The 22740-nt window shown below is 38.4% G+C and overlaps 2 protein-coding genes across 5 annotated transcripts; one reads left to right on the top strand and one right to left on the bottom strand.

The window, feature by feature from the left end:
- Window positions 1-4477: 4477 nt before the first annotated feature.
- On the bottom strand, window positions 4478-21230 carry LOC104092438 (FRIGIDA-like protein 3). Of its 4 annotated transcripts, XR_011409819.1 has the most exons (5): window positions 20577-21230; window positions 20326-20501; window positions 19487-20237; window positions 18818-19386; window positions 4478-4945 (listed from the first exon to the last, which is right to left on the bottom strand). XR_011409819.1 is itself a non-coding variant. In XM_009598049.4 (2 exons), the coding sequence occupies exons 1-2, from the start codon at window positions 20506-20508 to the stop codon at window positions 19698-19700; spliced, it is 723 nt and encodes a 240-aa protein (XP_009596344.1). In that variant the 5' UTR covers window positions 20509-21230; the 3' UTR covers window positions 19486-19697. The 4 variants fall into 4 exon arrangements, 1 of the variants encoding a protein (XP_009596344.1); XR_685441.4 differs by having other exon boundaries at window positions 20326-21230; XR_685440.4 differs by lacking the exon at window positions 4478-4945 and having other exon boundaries at window positions 18768-19386; window positions 20326-21230.
- Window positions 20855-21439, top strand: LOC138895773 (uncharacterized). Its single transcript, XM_070180500.1, has one exon. It carries the CDS (start codon window positions 20855-20857, stop codon window positions 21437-21439), a length of 585 nt encoding a protein of 194 aa, XP_070036601.1.
- Window positions 21440-22740: the final 1301 nt, after the last annotated feature.

Here is a 22740-nt window from a genome sequence, read left to right as displayed (position 1 = left end):
AGCAGCCGCCGTTCCTGGAAGTACCTGGATCTACACACGAAGTGCAAAGTGTAATATGATTATAATCGACCCAATGTACTGAATAAGTAACAAGCATAACCTTGGGTTGAAAGCAGTGACGAGCTCAACAGGTACATGCCAAATACAAAATTTAATAGTACAAAAATGTAGGAAGGATTTCAAATTTACGGATAAAATATGCCAATTGTGACTAAAATGAGGAATGATACATCGCTATACCTACATGTCAATTATGCATGCCAACTATAATGCAACACAGTGATAAAGTCATATGCATACTCTTGGAGTATCAATTCACTTAGTCCTCCTAGTCATTCAGTCCTCTCAGCCACTCCGTCCTCCAGTCACCCAGTCATAACAGTCACTCAGTCCTCACAAACACTCAGTCCTCCTAATCGCTCGGCACTCGCACTTAGTAGGTACCTACGCTCGCTGTTGGTAAGTCAAACTCCGAAGGGGCGGATCCTGCCCAAGTGCTAAAATAAGCCCATTATGGCATGAATCAATAAAGCCTGTTGCAGCATACAACCTGATCCCTTAAACATCACTTACAATTATGCCCTCGACCTCACTCAGTCATCAATCTCTCCAGTCTATCGGGCTCACAAATCTCATGACAATCATCCCAAACAATAATAATATGGTGTATCAATAAATGGTAGTAGAGATTGAGATATGATATGCAGATGATAGTTCTGACTGAGTACATAATTGCAAATTAGGCAAGTAATTCAACAGCAACACGACCTCTATGGGTCCCAACAGTACTAACATATAGCCTAAGCATGATTTATAACATGAATCAAAGCTCAATTCCTCTAACACATGAAGAGTACATAAATAATACTTAGATTAGATCACTACGCAGTTCCACAAAATAGACCGAGTCACAATTTCTACGGTGCATGCCCACACGCCCGTCACCTAGCATATGAGTCACCTCAACACCAATCACATAATACATAATTCATGGATTCATACCCTTAGAATCAAGTTTAGAAGTATTACTTACCTCAACCTGTGCAAATCTCTACTCCAACAAGCCCCTGCCTCGTGAATCAGCCTTCCAAATGACTCAAATCTAGCCACAAACAACTCGATAGAATCAACATAAGATATATGAATCAATTCCATGTGATAAAGCTAAGTTCTTAAACAAAAGTCAAAAAGTCAACTCAAAACGTCAACCCCGAGCCCACATCTCGGAATATGACAAAATTAACAAAATCCGAACACCCACTCAACCACGAGTACAACCATATAAAAATTACCAAATTCCGACACCAAATCGTCACTCAAACCTCCAATTTTTACTCTCTAATACATAGGTCAAAAATCCGCAATTTTTAGTTCAAAAACACCAAATCTATGGGGGTAATTCAATAGGTAATCAATATAATTATATAAAAATGACCAAAAGTGTCTTATCTTAAGAAATCTCGTGAAACCCCTCTCAAAAATTGCCTCTAACCGAGCTTCCGAAGTCTAACAATGAGAAAAGCTTGAAACCCTTCGAATTTAAATTTTGCCCAGACATTTCGCTTATACGGACCATTTAACCGTTTATGCGGTTTCGATTTTGCGATCAAAATTCCGCATATGTGGATTTACACTCCACCCCTAACCTGCAGCTTCTGCGGCCAAAGGCTCGCACCAGCGAGACCGCACGCTACTGCGACTCGCAGATGTGCTTCCCCCTCCGCACCTGCGATATACTCCAAGCCAGACCAACTTCGCTTCTGCGCCACTCCATCCGCAGTTGCGGCATCGCATCTGTGACCAATGCTCTTGCATGTGCGATCACACTAGAAGGTCCCTCAGCTTCAGCAATGCTCCAAGTCTTATTTTTGATTCGTTACCATCCGAAATACACCTGAGGCCCCCGGGACCTCAACCAAACATACCAACAAGTCGTAAAATACGATATGAACTTAGTCGAGGACTCAAATCACATAAAAGAACATCAAAAACACGAATCACACCCAAATTCAAGCCTATTGAAACTAATGAATTTCTAACTTCTACAATCGATGCCGAAACCTATCAAATCAACTCTGATTGACCTCAAATTTTGCACACAAGCCATAAATGACACAACGGACCTATTCTAACTTACGAAAAAGAAAATGCGAGCCCTGTAACCACAAAGTTAACTCTCGGTCAAACTTCTTAACTCTCCAAACCTCAAATTTTTCCATCTTTCGCCAATTCAAGCCTAAATCATCTACGTACCTCCAAATCAATATTCGGACATACTCCTAAGTCCAAAATTACCATAAGGTGCTATCGAAATCATCAAAACTCCATTATAGAGTCATTTATGCATAAGTCAACATCCGATCAACTCTTTCAACTTCCCAATTCATTCCGAAACATCCCCCGCAACCGAACCAACTACCCCATCAAGTCACATAAATTCAAATGAGCATAGAATAAGTAATAAATGGGGAAATAAGGCTATAATACTCAAAATGACCGACCGAGTCGTTACATCGACCCCCACACAAACCATTCACACAAGTGCATAAACATCATACGAACTCGCTCGCACGCTTAGAGCAACAAAATAATATATAAAACCAAGAATCGAATACCAAAATGCATCATGCAGACTATGAAACTCAAGAACTTCAATATTCACAACCAAGCGTCTGATTCCTACCAAACCAACTTGGAATGACAACAAACTTCACACAGAAGTTTCAAATGATAAAAGAGACATACTTCAAGTCGCGAAACAAAAATGCGAACCCGATAGCCACAAAGCCAACCCATGGTCAAACCTATGAAATTTCTAAATGTTCAAATTATATGGATTCCTTCGACATAGTTTTCATTGATGATATATTGGTGTATTCTCGCAGTCGAGAGGATCATGAGCAATATTTAGGATCGTGCTCCAGACTTTATGGGAGAAGAAGCTATATGCTAAATTCTCCAAGTGCAATTTTTGCTTAGACTCGGTGGCATTCTTAGGTCATGTGGTATCTAGTGATGGGATTAAGGTAGATCCAAAGAAAATTGAGGCAATTCAAAGTTGGCCTAGAACATCTACTGCTACAGAGATCCAGAGTTTTCTTGGGTTGGCTGGGTATTATCGCTATTTTGTGGTGGGGTTTTCATCTATAGCAGGCCCATTGACTAGAAGGGTGACCCATTCAGGTGTTCTAATGAGTGTAAGGAGAGCTTTTAGAAGCTCAAAACTACCTTGACTACAACTTCAGTTTTGGTTTTGCCTTCGGGATAGGGTTCTTATACAGTCTATTGTGATGCTTCACAAATTGGCATTTGGTACGTGTTGATGCAGGAGGTAATAGTGATTGCTTATGCTTCATGGCAGTTGAAGCTCCATGTGAAGAACTACCTAGTTCATGATTTGGAGTTAGCAACCATTGTTCACACGCTTAAAATTTTGCGGCACTATCTTTATGGCGTGTCTTGTGAGGTGTTCACATATCACAGAAGTCTCCATCACTTATTCAAGCAAAAGGATCTGAACTTGAGGAAATGGAGGTTGTTAGATATACTAAAAGACTATGATATCACCATTCTTTATCATCCGGGAAAGGCCAATGTGGTGACCGACGCTTTTAGTAGGAAGGCTGAGGGCATTAGTAGTCTTGCTTTTATTCCAGTTGTGGGGAGATCATTAGCTTTGGATGTTCAGGCCTTGGCCAACATGTTCGTGAAGTTGGATATTTTGGAGCCTAGAAGGGTTCACACTTGTGTTGTATCACTGTTGGATCCAAATGCACATGCAAGTATATGCGGTTGACAAGTAATAAAGTGATGAGAAAGTATCATCCCACGTGGATTTATGATTAACTCTCATCTACTCTAAACTATTTATAAGTAATTGCTCAAGTGGTTGTGAAGAAGATGGTTGTGATTTTTACTACTAAAAATTACTATGAAATTACCAATCAAGCAAGCAATTCAAAGGTCCAAAGCAAACATGCAAACACTTAGGAAGCATTTAATGAGATGGGAATATTCCGGGGTTATGAGATTAATATCTCTCCTATTGCGTTCTTCCGGTTGATTTAATTACTTAATTTATCTAATTTATTGGTTAATAGGGCTTATTAATCTCGCAAAGTTCTTTCGACGCTTCGCTTGCCTATTCAAGACAACATAATACTATATGTCTATAGAATTAGAATTAACAATAATGCATGTATATTTCCTATGAAAATAACCAAGTAAGGCAACTAGAATTTGTCTATCCTAATTGCAAATCTATTCTCTGATGCCCGGATTCAAGAACTTACTCTAGTCAATCTTATATGCAATCTATAGTGCCCACTTTTGAGTTCAACTATAAATTTGTAAATAGTATTCTACTGTTAGCTATGCAATATAATCATTAAGTGCAAGACTAAATAAGCAAATTAATATGATAACTCAAGCAAAATAATTAGCCGTAAAAAACAAATAGTAAATAGCAACCCATAACCCCAGAATAATAAGGTTCTTAGCGACTCATGTTCATAACAATAATCAAAGTATTATTTTTAAACATAGAAGCTATGAATACTAGATGAAGGATGGAAGATTCAATGAATTCCATGCTCCGTTTTTATTTCTATGCCTTTGCCCCCTTTGAAAATTGACCAACTCTTCATTAATCACATTTAGGGGGTATTTATAGGCTAGGGTCAGAGTAACCAAGTACAAAACAAAGTGGAAAACATTTAATGCATGGACTGCAAAAGTGTCCAGGCCTCAGAGCTCGCGAGGCCTGACCTGAGGAAGAGCATTAGAGCTCGCGTCGCCTGCTTCCTCGCTTGGAGCCAGGCGTCGCCTGCTTCCTCGCCTGGAGCCTGGTTCCTGGCCTTTTCTGTTTTTTGCCTTTTCGTGCTCTTTTTGTGTATTTTTGACATCCTTGTGTGAAACCTTCACTCGTTTTCATATTCCAACGATCCTACACATAAAAATGACACAATTAAGCCGAAAACATTGCACATATTATCATTAAAACCCCAAAATGTAAGGCAAGTAATACAGTATAAATATACATTTATAGCCAATTATTACTACCCCACACTTAAACGTTGCTTGTCCTTGAGTCAACCAATAATTCACACTATCCTTGAGAAATTTATATTTAATACATTTAAAAAATACTATACCAATGACCATGGTTGATAGCAACAATTAAACCTTCAGCATATGCAATCCCATACACTTCCCTTTTCTCATGCCATACTTCAAAAATATTTACAACAAAGACAACATGCTCATAACAATACTAGCCTCAAAAAACCAACTCAATGTCAATATTCACTCATGACTTGAATACCCAACATCATAGAGAAATCTAATAACGTTACCTATCCCTCATGAAACCATACCCTCACAACAAGAACAGGAGAGTAAGTTGAACCCACACATTCAAAACAAATGCTCAAGTATATTTCAAGGACTCACATATATCAAAGAATATCGCTCACTCTCACGAAGAAATCACATGCATACAATAGGTACCATAGGCTTGCCCATAATGCAAATCTCTAATAATGTAGGCTCACTCGATCTAAAATCAATTAGAAATTTTCATGATCGTAATGTGGGCTAAGGGATGGGTAGGATATATTTTAGGAATAATAGTTCACCCTCCTAAGCATTTTAACACATCACAAAATTAACTTTAAGCACAAATCCTTCAATCCCAATTCAATTTCACAACTAAAATCACCCCCAACAATGTTCCCTCTTTCTTTAAGTACTATCTTAATTCATACCCCACTAGCAAGAACAAGATATCACTTTATTCATCTATATTTTGTTTTCTTTTTCTTTTCATCTCTTTTGTTTTTCAGCAATTTCTTTCTTTTGCAATCACCGTTTTCTTTCTTCTTTACAATTTCCGCTAGTGGTGAATTCTTTTACAAAACAAGTTCACCTTTCTTCCTTTCATTGGTTCCACTCAAAAGCCTCTCACGTTCCCTCCTTACTTCTTTTAGCGCTCATTTCATAATTAAAGTGCTTTAAGTGGTAATTGGATCAAAATAATACCAATTAAGAACAAAAAGAATATATCGGCTTGTAATGTGGGTGTCAAATAAAAGCCTATAGGCTCAAAAGGGCTAATTAGGTATAAATTTTATTTGTGATAGGCATTAAAGCTCAAAAGATCAAAGAAGGCCTAAAATCATTCTTCAAACGAGCATCACCTAGAATTTCTCTTCAACTCACATACCGATCAAGTTTTAGATACAATTAGAATAACATGAACTATACAAAAAAAGGCCTGACTACACATGGCACATGACTCACTAAGGACGGTCCCATTTCGATTCTCAACTAAAGCAAGTATTCACAAAGTCACGAGATATTAATCATTAAACACAAAGTGAACATAATTCAAGAAAATGAGACATAGGTGTCACAAAATATGCTATCCAATTTATAAAGGCATCATGATCAATTTCAAAATATAGGTAAGATACTACACATGCCAAAGCCTAAATATGCTACTATCAAATAAGTCAAACGCGCTTAGGAATCTCATCATTATTCCTACCTTTATTTCCTAAATACTAATCTACTCTAAAAATAAAAAATATTATTACCTGGTTCAAACTACATCCCATAGAAAAGAATCAAGGCACAAAGAAAAATCATGGGGGATTATTACTACCTAAAAGAAAACTAAAAGATAAGTTTTTCGATTTTTTCTATTTTCTAATTTTTTTGTGTTTTTGGTTAGAGTTTAATCCCTCAAGAAAGCTGCATAGGAGATTCATCGTCGAAAAAATTCCAATATTTTGTATTTTTTAATTTTTAAAAAAACATATTAAGCTACTAAATTACTATACTGCTACAAAAGCAAAATAAGAAGCTAACAATTAATCTATTATTTACATACCATAGAGAATCCCTACCCCACACTTAAAGTATGCAATGTCCCAAATGCATATATAAAACAATAAAAATCAAGTAAAGTGGTAAGAAAGATCCCTGATCATTCTTCATCATCGCCCTCATCATAGAAGGCCGTCTTAGTGGCCTCCCAGTCCTCATCATCATCTTATCCCTTAGCATCCCTATCGGCCTCCTCCTCACACTACTTTGGCTCGAGTTCTGAGCATTCAGGTGTGTTAACAACTTTGACCTCAGGCAATCTATGACCCTCACCAAGACCAACCAGACGTTGGGCATAAACATTGAGGGTATAACACTTATGTAAGTTGGCCCGCTCCTCCGGAGTAGCTTCCCTCCCCCCGATCTATAAGTGCAAGTCGAGTATCCCATAAAAATGGGCCATGAAGCTATCATCACGAGCATTACGTTCGGCACCAGTACCCGTAGCCATATAATTATCCTTCTTTGACCGGATGCTCGTGATGTCAGTCCCTCAGGGTGGTATCGGAATGATCACGTCAAACTCCGGCTCCTCATCCACTTCCTCCTTTCTCAGATATTGCGTCAACATATTTTCAAAGAATAATCTATCTATCCTCTTGCTCCTTCACACCTGTGCCATCTGTTGGCATATCAAATGGCCCACGTTTACCTTTTGGTTGGTCATTAAGAAATAGACCAGGCACACTCTCTCACACCCAATATAAGTATCATGATTTCACGGTAGCAACCGAGCATTGATCAATTTCAATCAGACTTGAGCCTTCAGCTTTATCTTGAACTTTCTGCGGTGGTGAGTCTTTTTATCATGAACCCAGACATCCACATAATTTATACCACATAAAGTGTAACGAAGATCTCGATATATTGGTCGGGCAATAAAGTTACCCAAAGGCTCATGTGGAACACTGGAGCTCCCAAGTGAGCACATAGAGCAGATGAAGAGATATCAATTAACCTTCCCCAAAGGAGGAACAACTGCTCATCATCATCCGGATCCCATCCATAATATAAGTCGCGAACGATACTCACATTGATGTCCCAAGGGTTCCCGAAAACATAGCTCAACCTTAACTCATGAATAGACTTCCAAATTACCGAATACTTAGATCGCTAACAGCGCTCATCCACAGCTAAATCCGGATGCATATGCTTTGGCCTACAAATCTTGTGCCATACCTTGGTGGATGGGGATATACTTTTAAGCCCATATTCATGCTCTCCCCTTGCCTTGGGCATGAGACTACCATGGCTGCAACTGCGTACAACCCCTCAGCATGCCTAGAAGTGGCCTCTTCTCTTTTTCGCTTTTTCGGTGGCAGTGCAGAGGATGTCTTGCCTTTAGTGAGGACAATAGCTTTGCCCATTCCCTTGTCTGTTGGTGGTGCATTTGGTTTTGGATATACAATATTTGTACATGCACAAGTGTATGTTAGTCAACTTTGGAGGGTATTGAATTAATTCAGAACGTGGTCTTACAACCCCACACTTAAGGGATTAGCACATTGTTGTCAAGTAAGTCGAGTCTACTCAGACTTCACCTCTTAAAATTAAGCACTGATTGTAGCTTCAAGACAGCTTGTTCATACGGGAAGACAATATAAGTGCCATACTTGAACCATCAATCCCGCTCCACTGAGCCACCTTACACTTAAATTTCGTGCTTGGGAAGCTCACAACCCACTAGTGTATGAATCCCGGAGACTCGGGCTTCAATTGGGACAAAAAGTGCCTTTGAGGCAATTTATCAAACACATTGTATGCACTAGTTAAGATGAAGCTTTTGTTTGGATGAGGGATTGCCTCACCCTCCCAAATCGGCTTGGGATTCGAGTGTAAACACATTTGAGCAACAAGAATATCAATCCTATGATGTTCATGGGGTTGGGACAAGCATGCATAATTTCACATACAATACATTGATAAAGTTTGCATGTTGCAATTTACCTCAATCAATCCCAAAATAGAATAAAGATAGACAAGAATTCATACCTTAGATGTTGAAAGAGGGAGGAGTTATCTTCAATTAGTGGTTTTCTTGGGTGTATGAGTGTGTGAGAGAAGATTTGAGAGATTTGGATGAGTGAAAGAGAGAACGGGGGAGAATTTTAATTTTGAGTGTGTGAGTCTTTTAAAAGGGGGCGTGGGGTTTGAAAAAGAGAAAAAATAAAACCACTTACCTGGCATCGTGAGCTTGGACGCAAGGCCCATCTTGCAGAAGATGGGGCGACGCGGGGGGTGGTGCGAGCTGGAAGTTTGGCAGGGCAAAAGGAAAGGCGAGCAGGAGCGCGCGTTGGGGTGTGCAGCATCAGGTTAAAGGCAAAGGCCAGCTCGCATTAGGGCGCACGACGCCTGGCCTATGTCGTGATTATTGCCTCGCTACACGTCCAGGATGCACTCAAGTGTTTTCCACTTCAGCTTTTGGAATCCTTCATGTGTTTTGACCTCCTAATAGGCTCTTGTACCTATTCAAACACCAAAACTCAACGAGTTAGTACCTAAAAACAAAAAGAAAAATCTAATTAAGCTAAACTAATCTACAAATTGGGTTGCCTTCCAACAAATGCCTGATTTAATATCGCAACACGATGTTTACAACATCACCATGGGTTGCCTCCCATAAAGCGCCTGATTCAATATCATGGCATGATGCAAAATGCTCCCTCAAGCATCCACCAAGTCTATCAAAATTTTGTGACGACAAATGCCACCACCCCAATAGTGTTTAACTCTTTTCCCATTGACCAAGAATATGCCATCACTTTCGGGATCCCGTAGCTCAACAACTCCATGCTTCGTAGCCCACACCACTTCAAATGGCCCAGACCATCTAGACTTGAGCTTCCCAGGAAAGAGCTTCAAGCTTGAATTGAACAAGAGAACGACTTGACCTGGTTCAAACTCACGATGAAAAATATGTTTGTTATGTCATCTCTTTGTTTTCTCTTTGTACAATTTCGCATTCTCAAATGCGTGAAATCGAAACTCTTCGAGCTCATTGAGTTGCAACATTCATCTTTCCCTATATAGATCTGTATCAAACTTGAGCTTCTTAATCGCCCAATATGCCTTGTACTTAAGCTCAACGGGCAAGTCACAAGCCTTCTCATAAACCAATATATATGACGAAGTGCCAATTGGAGTCTTGTATGCAGTTCGATGCTCCCATAGAGCGTCATCCAGCTTGCTAGACCAAACCTTTCTACTTGCGCTTACTGTCTTCTAAAAATTTGCTTCACCTCCTTATTTGAAAACTCGACTTGACCATTGGTTTGCGGATGATCGGCTATTGCTGACTTGTGTTTCACCCCATACTTATCCAAGAGGTTTCCCAAGGATTTGTTACAAAAGTGAACCATCACTAATCAGAGCACACGGAGTTTCAAATCTCGTGAAAATATTTTTCTTCACAAAGTTCACCACAACCTTAGCATCATTTATAGGAAAATCCACAACCTCTACCTACTTTGAGATATAATCAATTGCAACCAAGATGTACTTATGGCCATTGGATGACGGAAACCATCCCATGAACTCTATTCCCCAAACATCGAAGATTTCGACCTTAAGTATGCCCTTCAACGACATCTCATGCCTCCTTGAAATATTGCCCGTTCTTTGGCACCTATTGTTAATACTCAATTTTTCCCTCAGATTTTCCACTTGACCATTATATATTACCATGTAGTTTTATATATTTTTAATAATATTGATAGAATATTTTCTTGCATCACTATTCCATGACATTTTTTTTAATATAAATTTATTTTTATCATAATACTTTTACCAAATTATTATGAAAATTGCACGCAAATAATTATATTCACTATACGCATTTTAATCAATTATGGTATTTTAATTGATAATATTTATTTATTATTCCCTCAAAATTATTTCTGAGTAATTAGTTATCTAAACTAGTCATTTATATATTTTTTAATGCATATTTCATAATATTTTACATTATTTCATACGGTTGCATTTGCATTTTATACCATTTACATATCATTTGCCATAATAGCCAATATTTTCCAATAATCATATTTATTATGCTATTTAGGTCAAAATAGCATTTTTATATTTTTACAATTACAATCTATTATTTTACAAGTATAAATTTCAAAAATAGCATTTTTATCATTTTATAGCCAATTCTATTTATTTTTTAATTAATTTTTGTGTATTTTTAAATTTTGGCCCAATGTGAGGTGAAAATCGGATTAAAAGTAGCCCAAGACACCACGCTCACTTCGTTTTAGCCATCAGAGGCCCAAATCAAATACCCCAGACCCAAAACCAAACGACCCACACCCAATACACTGGACCCGACACTCCCTTTTAATCCCAGCCGTTGATCTCAAAGATCAACTGCTCACAATCCATCCCCCTCTTTTATCTCACAAAACCCTAACCCTAACCTTTATTTTCCCATTCCGTCCGCCCTCAAACAATCTACTCATCTCTCACACCGAAGCCCTAGCCGACGACAAAGCTTTTCTCTGTTCTTTCTTGTTTACGCGTCCATACGCGGGCTCACATACCTTATTCGTCCTCACTCGCTCAATTATGGTAAATTTCATTACCAATCCATCTATGGCAAGTATGATTCTCCTATATCGGGTTGATATGAATTCATTCTTATGGATCCAGACACGAGTTTTGCTCTGTAGATCCAGAAAGAGAGAACATTTCTCTATCCCAGCGTATCTCTATCGATGTCTTCTCAATTATGGTTTGTGTATGATTTACCCTAATCCGATTCGGAATTGGTTTGCAATAGTTTTATTCAATTTTTTGGTTTCATTGACCTTTTTCCTTTTCTGATTATATGAATCTAACACTATATAAATCCCTTCCCAGATTCCCCTAAACAAACTTTAATGACTATTCTCCCTAACTTGCAAATATTTCCATTGTGTTTTGGTTCTCTGAAACTATTGTGTTCGATTTGGTTCTTGGCCGGCCGAAATCCAAGGCCACCATGTTATTTCTTAATAACCTCCTCTGGTGCAAGCACTGCTCGGAGCCTTTTTGAGACAGTTGTGAACTCTAAAGCACCGGGGACTTGGGGTTCTCACTGTCCTCCTTCAATTGTTGTTGCTGAGCCACTGCTGAAATTCTAATGTTCTCACACTTTTGCTCGTTTATCTTTGCAACTGGTTAGTTGTAAGGCCCCGTAAAATTTCGCAAAGGAAAAATAATATTTTATGGTGTCAGACTAGGCTTATGTGTTTGGGGATTGTAGCTTGGACTTTTTGGGTTGAACAATGCACTGAAAAGTGGAGGAAATATTTAGGCAGAAAAATATATTTTTGCGGACCGCATAATGGTCGCAGAATGAAGCAGGGGCAAGGCAGTTTGGGGAAAAGTCTGCGGTGCATTATGCGACCACAGATCAGTTCTGCGGTGCATTATGCTACCGCTGAACAGGTCTGCGGGCCTCATAACTACCACAGACCCAGGCAGATTCTTTTTAGTTTTTGGTACCAAATTGTGCGGCCGATATGCGGACCGCATATCCATTCTGCAGTCGCATATGCGACCGCATACCCTGTTTCGGAGCTTCATTTTTGTGTTTTTAAAACCCGACCCTACTTCGTTAAATACACGCTTTGGCTATTTTTGAGCTAAAATCTAACACTTTTAGAGTGAGAGAGTGCCCTAGAGTGAGAAAGTGTTTTTCAACAATTTGTTCTTCAATTCTTACCCGAATCTTGGAAGATTAACAAGGAAAACTCACTAGGTCTTCATCTAAAGGTAAGATTCTACACCCTAACCCTTAATTTCGAATTTTGTCTAGAATTGAGTAATTAGCAAAATAATTTTGGGCATGAAAGTTGTCCATCTTACATGCATGTGTTATCAAAGGGTGTAGGAAGATTGTTGAGCTAAAAATGGTAAAGAATGGGTTGTGAGATGAAGGAATCCTCCATAAAAGGACCTTGAAACCTTAATGCACACACCTAGTGTTTGATAAAATGCTCAAATGACCTAGAACCATGATCATCTTCCTAATTTTGGTTCAATTTGTTATATTTCTAAACTAAATTGAAGTTGCTAAGAATTGCGAAATATTTTAGAGTTTAAGGAAGCCACATTAAGGTATGTTGGCTAAACTCTTCTCTTAGAATTGAATCCCACAACATTCATGTAATTTATGTAAGTCCTGAGTGGTTCATTATAAAATTGACTATTCCGAGTAAGATTGAGTTGAAAGATATATGTTCAACAAGTATCCCAAATACTTTATTTATGTTATGTTATCAATTGAGGATGTGCTAAAAATATGGGTTGTGCATTAAAAATGTTCGACCTCAAGTCAAGTTCAAACGAAGGCTATTATGCCAAATTTTGTGAAGAATCTCTATGTGCCTTAGATTCTTAATTGCTCACATATGTACTACATGCCTTGATTTGAAATGTTATTTTTGTTGTTGATGATGTTGATGTTAGAAAGTGAAAAGGTGAGCATGAAATACCAAATGCGGCCAACATGCCAAGAATGATTTTATAATTATGGCCATTAGTGCCAATGAAATGAAAAGATATGAAAGAAGTATGAGATGCGATGATTGATATAAAAAAGTTGATGTCTCGAATAAGACAGCCTAACTGATCTGGTCGTGATCGTACATCATGCCGCACACAGGGTGGTGATTGTGCTCGAAATTGTAATTGAAATGGTGATTGTGGTCGATGTCCCTAATGGATAGCCTAGCCAATCAGGTCGTGATCGGACTCCGTGTTAATGACGGCGGTATTGATATTGAGAGTAATTGTAGTTGATGTCTCTAATGAGATAGCCTAGCCGATCGGGTCGTGATCGGACTCTGTGATGAGAGTACGGTGGCATTGGTATTGTGAATAATGGTATTGTGAACAATTGTATATCGATACTAAAAATCTCCCAATGTGAGATATGGAAATTAATTTGAACACTGTCTCGATCCTACATTGAGGTCTGATGTTGTTTAAGGCTTCCACTAATATTATGATGTCCTTATTTGTATTATTTATCATTCTATTAAGAGGGTATTTTGTCATTCATACTAGTACTATTCCATATGTACTAACGTCCCTTTTGTCGGGGGCAATGCATCTTCAATAGATGCAGGTGGTTCCACAGCAGGAGATATTAATCAGTGACAGCGGTACATCCTCTTCCCAGCTGACTTGGTGGGCCCCACTTCATTTTGGGGTCATGTATCTTTTGCTCCTCGTGTATTGTGTTTGAGGTATAGCTGGGGCCTTGTTGCCGGCATTATCATAGTACTCTTTTGTATCTATTAGAGGCTCCGTAGACATAGTGTGGGTTGTGTATTGGTGCTGGGAAAGTCAAACTATGTTATGTTGTGGTTGTATTACTTGTCCATTTGAGACTTTAAAAATGATGAAACTTATGGTAAGAAGTTTGTACTGCAAACATGATCATCTTATTGTCTAATTAACGAAAATCTATTATCTCCATTCATGGATGAGTTTCGGTAGAAGAAAGTCTAATAGGCTTGCTCGACCGAGTTCACTCGGTTGAGAGTCGGTCGCGCTCCCCGATTTTGGGGCGTGACATTAGTGCTCTTGACTCTTACAGTTTTAATTGTTATTTCTCTACTTCTTCATGTTACCTGTATTATGTGTTCCAATACTGTCTAAACTCCTATCAACATAGACAAGCATGACTTAAGTTACCCTGCTATTTGTGAACTCAAATATTGTACTTTTGTTGTATGCTTTACTGCAATTTCATTGTCAAATGATGTTTTAAGGATCCCTATCCATTAATGTTAAGTCTTTCTGTAGGGATTTCTATTTGTTATAACTGAATCATGACCGTGTCTGCCCTAAAATGTCATGTTAAGTCTTTCCTGTAGAGACTTCTGCTTACTATGTTCTCATGATTAAGTTCTTGACTATCTCTTACCTTAGATTTTCATGCGAAAGTCTTCCCTGTGAGGACTGCTATTGTTATCTTCTCAGAGTTAGTTCCTGAACATGTTGTATGTTACACCCTGTGCGTCCCAAGGTGACGTATAATGAATATGAGACTTAGTAATCATGATTTAAATGAGTTTAAAGTCATAATATGACTAGATATGATGTTTGGATATAAAATACAAAGTTTGGAAAAAATCGGATTTAAGTTGCAAAAAACCCGACTAAGGATTTGCCTTTTAATGAAGCTTTTTGGAGCAATACATTTCGTACGTTATATAAGGTCTTCTTGGTACATATTATATACCAAATGGAAAGTCTTGTAATGTAGTTTCCAACTCTCTTAACCGTTCGTTCATGCGATATCTGGATATAAAGATATAAGCGTTGAAAGAAGGGCCAATGCTAGGGTGCCAAACTAGCACCTCTTTGAATTTTCAAAAGTGGATATATATATATCACCTTGTGTCATCTATTTATTTATTTTTCCACAGACCACGACCGAAATAAGACCATAAACTTACCCTTAATCTCTCTACAAGGGTTTCAAAGAAGATTAACATCCCTGGTACGAAATCAAGAAGCGATAACATTAGAACGATCCCTACGATGTAAGTATCGCTATATCGCCTCTCGTTTTCTTTGTAGTTTGAGTTTTGGGAGGTACTTGATAGTTAATAAAATGTATAATTTCTGTATTTAAGCTTTTAAATATCAAGGAAGGTTGATAAATTCGTTTCCTAATAGTTAGAAATCACTGGACGGTGATCGGAAGCCATGAGTTCGATTTATTTCACTTTTAGTGGACTATTTTGTAGTCCACTCGTGTTGGCTTTATTGTGCTGCTGATTTATGGAGTTTGGAAGGATAAAGGGAATGGAGAAATGCCACATGTGGTAGGGTAGTGGGCTGGTCGGTCGTCGTTACAATTTCAGGCTAATTGATAACTTGTTGATTGGGTGTGTTATGGTATATTTGTGTTTTTTGTTGTATTAAAGGTCCCGAATTGTAGTTAGTTTGTTTTTGAGTTTCTGGTTGTATTGTGTTGTTATCTCTGCTATAGTAAGCTTGAGAGAGCAGTAAAATCAGGGGAAATGCTGCCCGTTTTATTTTAGAATCGAGTTATCGTTCGAGATACATGATATAGTAGCGCCATGTAAGTTATACATGTATTTCTTTGTTATAGGGTTGGAGCACTAGTTATTATAAGCTTGTTGTTGAGTTGCATTGACGTCTTGAGGTATGTTAAGGCTATACCTTATTTCCTTTTGGCATGATCCATATGATACAACAAAACGAGCAAGCACGCAACTTTTACAAATGATTCTATTCTTACAAGTACTAGGGTTTCCTATGTTCTTGATTCCTCATATGTGCTACAATCATATCGTTTGTTCATGAGTCTCATGACATTCTGAGAGATCTTATTGAATTACTTCATTATGCATTGCATTCATTTATACATGTATATTGACCCATGACCAGAGGGCGTTATATACACGTATAATATATATATATGGGGTATGGGAAAATGTTATGGTGTTATATACGGACCAACACCTGATCAGCTGGCATACTTTGATGATTTTGCCCACTGAGGCCGAGATGATATGATGGGTTGCCTCAGAGGCTTGATGATGTTATGTACACATATACCTATACATGATATGACATTTATACGCATATGCATGACATTATAAATGTTTCATGATTCACAGAGCTATTCAGACTTACAAGTTGAGTCCTTTACTCTATGTTTCTTTCATGTCTTTTATATACTGATTTTTTCTGCCTGACATACTCGGTACATTATTCATACTAACGTCCCTATTGCTTGGGGCCTGCGTTTCATGCCCGCAGGTGTAGGTGCACAGGCGACGGTCCCCCTTCATAGGATATTGCTCAGAGAGAGTTGGTGTGCTCTATTTGATCTGGAGCTGCTATTGTATTTTGGTACTATACTTTTTTATACATATATGGGTATGATGTGGCCCAATCCCATCATTTATACAGTTGTACACTCTACTAGAGGTCTGTAGACAGTCATGTATAGTTGGATAGTATATGGCCTTGTCGGCTCGCCCTACCGTATTCCGTATATATATATGTATATATGTCTTTTGGGCATGTTTTCCCGCGCATATTATTCACATGAATCAGTAGTTTATTGCTAGACGTTATGCATGACCTACACTTATTTCATGTTTATATCTTAGATGTATGCTTAGGGGTGTTCGACAGGTAGAACTCGGGCACTCGTCATGGCCCATCGGTTTGGGTCGTGATATTTTATCTTATTTTTCCATGCTAAGCCTTTCATGTATGAACTTGTATTTACTATCTTCTCGGAATTTTTCCTTGACCTTGCTTTATCTTTAGGTTTTCATGTTAGAGTCTTTCCTATAAGAGCTTCTATTTAGTTACCTTCCTAGGGTTAGTCCATGACCATATTTGCCTTGAACTTTTATGCTAAGTCTTTCATGTGAGAGACTCCTATCTGTTATGCTCTTTTTGATTAAGTACCGACTACTCTAGGAGGTCAATCTTTGTGAAGTTGTCATTGTGAACTAATTCTATGAACCTGGTAAAGCCATCAGATGTCTGTTTGTTCTGACCTATGTGTTATGTATACCCCTTCATGTTCTAGGAACCCTTTCATGATATTTTATGAGACTAATAGACTTTCAAAGGTGTCCTTGCCCTGTTTATGTGTTCTTCCACCTCTTAGATATCACATCCTAGGAAATTATTTAATGGTTCTTGTTCTTTGTTATTTGTAACACTAAGGATCCAATGTGCATATGTTCTTGCCTAAATTTGAACTCACCTAAATAACTAGTATGCATGGGCTTTCACTTGTTTTCTTTGTGATCATGTTGGTTGTAAATAATAATGGGTAAACAAGGTAGTTGCTTCTATGTTTGGGCCTTATCTGTTGGGCCAGGTTTCGTATTGGGTCTGAATTGCACTGTCGGCATGACCTTTGCACCTAGAGTTTGGGCATGCCGTCCGCATAAAGTTATAAGTCTATTTGAAGGCCCAAATGTGTTTTTTGGTTGTTTTGTATTTGTAATTGAGACAATGGACGGGAGGACTTTACAGATATTCTTAAATGAGCACACAAACAAGCTAGATTCGTTGTTTGATGATGTTTTGAAGTCCCTTCAATTGTCTCGCAACCCTGCACAGTTGGTGCTTGATGCAATGGAAGGGTTCTATCCTCCCCACTTGATGAACGGAGAAACATAGTTTGAGGGCAGTGTTGTCAAGCATACTTGCATTCTTCTATTAGAGCAGTTAATTAGAGTATCACCGAAGATTCTACCTACTGTACGCAGAAGAGCAAGGTAACAGAAATCTAACAATAAAAGAATACAAGACTAGCACTAATACTACTGGTATGGGAAAGCAACACTCTCGACTACCTACCAGACTTCTATCTTAATTCTCGACCTCCACACCTTCCTATCACTTGGTAAGCTGAAGCAACGTCATATCATGCCTAATCACCTCTCCCCAATGCTTCTTTGTCCTACCTCTACCTCTCTTCATATCCACCAAGGTCAACATATCTCATACCTACTCAGAGTCCTAACTGGGGCGAAATGGTAATAAATTACATCCTATAAAATATTGAAAGACTTCCAACTAATTAAGACTCTTTGAAAAAAAGAAAAAAAAGGACAGCCCGGTGCACTAAGCCTATGCGCGGGGTCCGGAGAAGGCCGGACCACAAGGGTCTATCGTACGCAACCGTACCCTTATTTCTGCAAGAGGCTGTTTTCACGGCTTGAACCCGTGACCTCCTGGTCACATGGCAGCAACTTTAACAATTACGCCAAGGCTCCCCTTCAAATTAAACTCTTCGAGAACGAACACAATATGATCAAACTATTTACTATAGAGAACATATCCAAAAGGCCATAAGAATATGAACTGGTTGACCAAAATATAATAGTAATGCGTGAGAGAGCTGAATAAAGTTGAAATGAAAACCAACCTATAACCAGTAGCTGTTATCATACTTGGTCTGTATGTGCATATGCATGAGAGAGAGAGAGAGCATGCCTGGGATCTTATCTGCTAATCTTTGGATTTTGAACAGATTAATTGCCCTTCTAGACTGGTAAACAATCTCCAATAGACCTAGAAGCTCATCTGAATCATAAGAGGATGACAATTCAAAAGTAGCTAAAAGTTGCAAAAAGCCAATGACCTCTGAATGATTCAGCTGCGATCCGGTCAATGTTTCTCGCCACTCAATAGCAAGCACAATTGCCTCTATTTTAACCTGAGTTGTTATTTCTGGAGAAACTTCTCTCAGATGTTCCAACAAATCAGAGAACCTCTTCATAAGTGATGATGGGCCATATTTACACTTCCGCAAGTTGGCAGAACGACATTTCCGCAATGCATCTAAGACAACCTTTGCAGGATCTGATGCACAATGAATAAAACTTAAGGAACAAGCAGAGGTTAAATCGCGTGCCTTGCTTTTCAATTCCACATTGTCGCAAAGAGGTTCAGTTTTAGAGGGATCCATAGATTTCTCAGTCTGGGGATTTTCTCCTGAGAAGGTAGAATAGAACACATGATGTCATTAATATTCCACAATAATAAATGTGCCACACAAGACTGGCCACATATGAATTCTTATGAGAAGTATTACCTGCAATACCCAGAAATTCTGATATGCATTCTCATCCTGTGCTACAGTGTGGCACAAACTCTCAAGCTCATATTTATCGAAGGAAGATGCCAAGCCATAGGCACCTACTAGAAGCAAAAAACCCAATATTGCTAGATAGTTTTCTGTTTCAGCTATCATCTTTGCTTTCCAGTCAAATGCAAGCTTGCGTTCTTCCAGTTTGGCTTTTGGTTTAATCTCTGGTGAGAGCCTCATCAACTGTTCCAGTAGAAATGCAACTTTTCCTGATAACACTACGATCAAATAAAATTTCTTCATTATGAGGTTCTGGAGTATAAAATCCTTCAAGTGCTTCCAATACAAGTAATCCTGAGTCACATGACATTTTGAGAGCTCTAGATATTTCAATGCGCAACAACTCATGCTCATTCCAATGATTGTATAAAAAATTCTGCAAATTCTTTCCGCCCATGCTCACAAGGATGGCAGCCATAGCATCAGAATGACCTAACATGCAAGTGGAGGCCGTTCCAGAGAATGAGGTAGAGCTGAGGGTCTTGGTATCAGTGGGGACAGATGGACTAATTGATACCACCTGTTTCAGCTGAGCCTCAGAAATGACAGATGATGCGGTTACATCTGCCTTCTGCCTTGTGAGAGATTCTATACACTCTTCAAGCTGTGAAGGCGGGTATTGAGATTGAAGCTCGTGATCCATAATGCATCTGATAACAGCTTTAATGGAAGCTACACTCTGTTCAATGGCTTCATTCTGTACGCAAAAGATAAGATCAAACATTTCAAAGAAAAGATCTATCCAGCAAGATATTACAAGAGAAGTGACAAATGTGGTAAAAGACCTTTTCTTTGACTGAGCACGTTTCTCCAATACAAACGCACTCAGAAATCTGCATAACTTGTTTCAAGTAGTCTTTGAGAATAGGTATTGGTAGGAAATGGCCTGTGAGCTCAAAAGCATAAGCATATTCAACAGCTTCAAGATGCTTTTGCTTGGCTATGAGGTTCTGGATGAAACCTATCATGAATATGATTTAGTTGTCAAAGTTTCCTAATTACCTTTGAATAAATGGAATGACAATAATCTGCTCACATTTAATCCATCACCCGATAACATGCCATTCTACGAATATCCACAATGCAGCCATACAATAATCAACAATTCTACCAAGGCATCTCAACTGTTTGAAGATGGAAAAAAACGCAATGTTAAGAAAACTCAACACTTCCAGAGGAATTGGCCACTTAAAGTCAGAGCAATTTCTCTTTCACAGTTGCAACACAATCTACTAGTTCCTCGTCATTTTGGATCAAGCTTTAGTGGCCCCAGATCAATGCTAATAGTAAAAGGAACCTAGCCACACTCCCACCATGGTAGTACACACACCAAAGCTGATCGAGCAAGAGAAGATTGGGGAACGCCTTTTGGAGGAAATAGGATTTGAGCATAAGCAGTTGGAGAATTTTTGCAAGTCTAGTTTTACGGAGATTTGTATGAAGGCCAAGGAGTTTGAGGAGCTTTTGGAGAAGTTGAATAAGATTCAGAGTTTGATTCGCAAAGAATCAGATGTCCTTCAGTTGAAAGAGAGAAAATTCGCTGAACGAATGGAAGAATTTCAAGTTAAGGAAAATAATTTACAATCGACGGAGAAGGAACTTGAAATAAAAGTAAGGAGCTTGGACACCGTGAAGAAGGAACTTAGAGAAAAGGAACATTACCTAGATTCCATTCAGAAGGAACTAAGAGAGAAGGAAACTACTTTGGATTCTGTAAAGACGAAACTTACTATCAAGGAAGACCACCTGACCTCAGTGAAGAAGGAACTGGAGGACAAGGACAAGGGTCTGGATACAATTAAGAAGAAACTTGAACTCCGCGAGCAGGACTTGATTTTTTTTCGAGGAATTACTCCAACTAAGGGAGGGAGGGCTCAATTCTATTCAAGAGGCATATAGGCAGCGATCAGAAGATCTTGATTCTAAGGAGAAGAAACTGGATTTGGTTCATGGTGAGTTTAAATTAGAAAAGGAAAAATTCCAAACAGAACAAGGATTATTCAAGAAAAAACTGAAAGATGTAGCACTTAAAGAGAAATAGGTTGAGGTGAAATTTAGAGAGCTTGAACAAAGAGAACAGCACATGGAAGATCGGTTTAAAGTGCTTGAGGATAAAATGAAGCAACTGAAAACTATTGGTATTGTCCCTGAGAAGACTGAGTCTATTTATTTTTACAATGTCGAAGTGGAAAGAGTTGGTGCTATCTCTAGTAACTATTCTATTTGATCTATAATAACTTTTAAAAATAGATGATGGGGAAAATAGTTTAAAGCGGGGCTCGAGGTAGTTTAATTCCTGCGTAAATGGGTTTAAAGCTTGCCAATAGGACCAAATAATCTTACCTGTTATTTTTCCATCATGCTTTACTTCTGCGTATGAACTGTTAATCGATACCATGCTTATAGGATTTTCAATTTTAACTTCCTCACTTAGAAATCATGATTTAGGACCTCAAACAATTGGCAACTAAACATTGCCTACGTGATTTACGCTATTGTTTAAAAAACATGCCTATAGGACCTATTTTGCGTTCACTCATTAACTCTTTGCAGCTACACTTAGAAATCATGTATTAGGATTCAACATTTTAGCATCATGCCTATAGGATTTTATTAATTAGTTCAACTGCTCGTGGTACCAATTATGCTCCTAATATTTCACGCATAGAAATCATGGCTATAGGAGGCATAAACCAGAACTTGTATCACTTAATTGCTGTGTCACTTTGAAAACAGTCTGAAACATGATCATTTAGAAATCTTGCCTATAGGACTTAAATAGTGAAGTCTGCCTTATCTGATTATCCGTGTATAAATCCTAAATTTGATTAATTACAACTGATCGTATGCGATTCCACATAGAAACCATGTTTTAGGACTAATTAATTCAATGAGCACTAGCTCATGACTACCTCACTTAATCTCGCGACTAGAAGAGCATGTTCATAGTGCAATTCGATTATCAATTCTGCCACTTCTCCATAACTATTAATCGATATTTGTTTGACATTCATGCGGGTCTATTGTGGAGGTAAACAGGAGCCCTTTGCACAATTGTACTTTTTGTGAAGTCCTATTTTTTAAAATTATGTGGCGCATAATGTTTTAATTTTGAGCAGCCTAGGATGAGTCTAGAACCATACATATAGCGGTCCAATACCTCATGGACCATAGGCATGGGCCGGGTAGGCATATATAGG

This window comes from Nicotiana tomentosiformis, chromosome 7 (genome assembly GCF_000390325.3).
Source record: "Nicotiana tomentosiformis chromosome 7, ASM39032v3, whole genome shotgun sequence".
Taxonomy (NCBI): Eukaryota; Viridiplantae; Streptophyta; class Magnoliopsida; order Solanales; family Solanaceae; genus Nicotiana; species Nicotiana tomentosiformis.
This window is presented reverse-complemented; position numbering and strand designations above follow the sequence as displayed.

Bases quoted from the DNA above. Each gene is read 5' to 3' on its own strand.
- LOC138895773 (XM_070180500.1), top strand. From the start codon at position 20,855: ATGGTAGTACACACACCAAAGCTGATCGAGCAAGAGAAGATTGGGGAA.
- LOC104092438 (XM_009598049.4), bottom strand. From the start codon at position 20,508: ATGATAGGTTTCATCCAGAACCTCATAGCCAAGCAAAAGCATCTTGAA. The intron at 20,238-20,325 runs GTCTTTTACCAC...TTTTGCGTACAG, and splicing joins CGTGCTCAGTCAAAGAAAAG to AATGAAGCCATTGAACAGAG.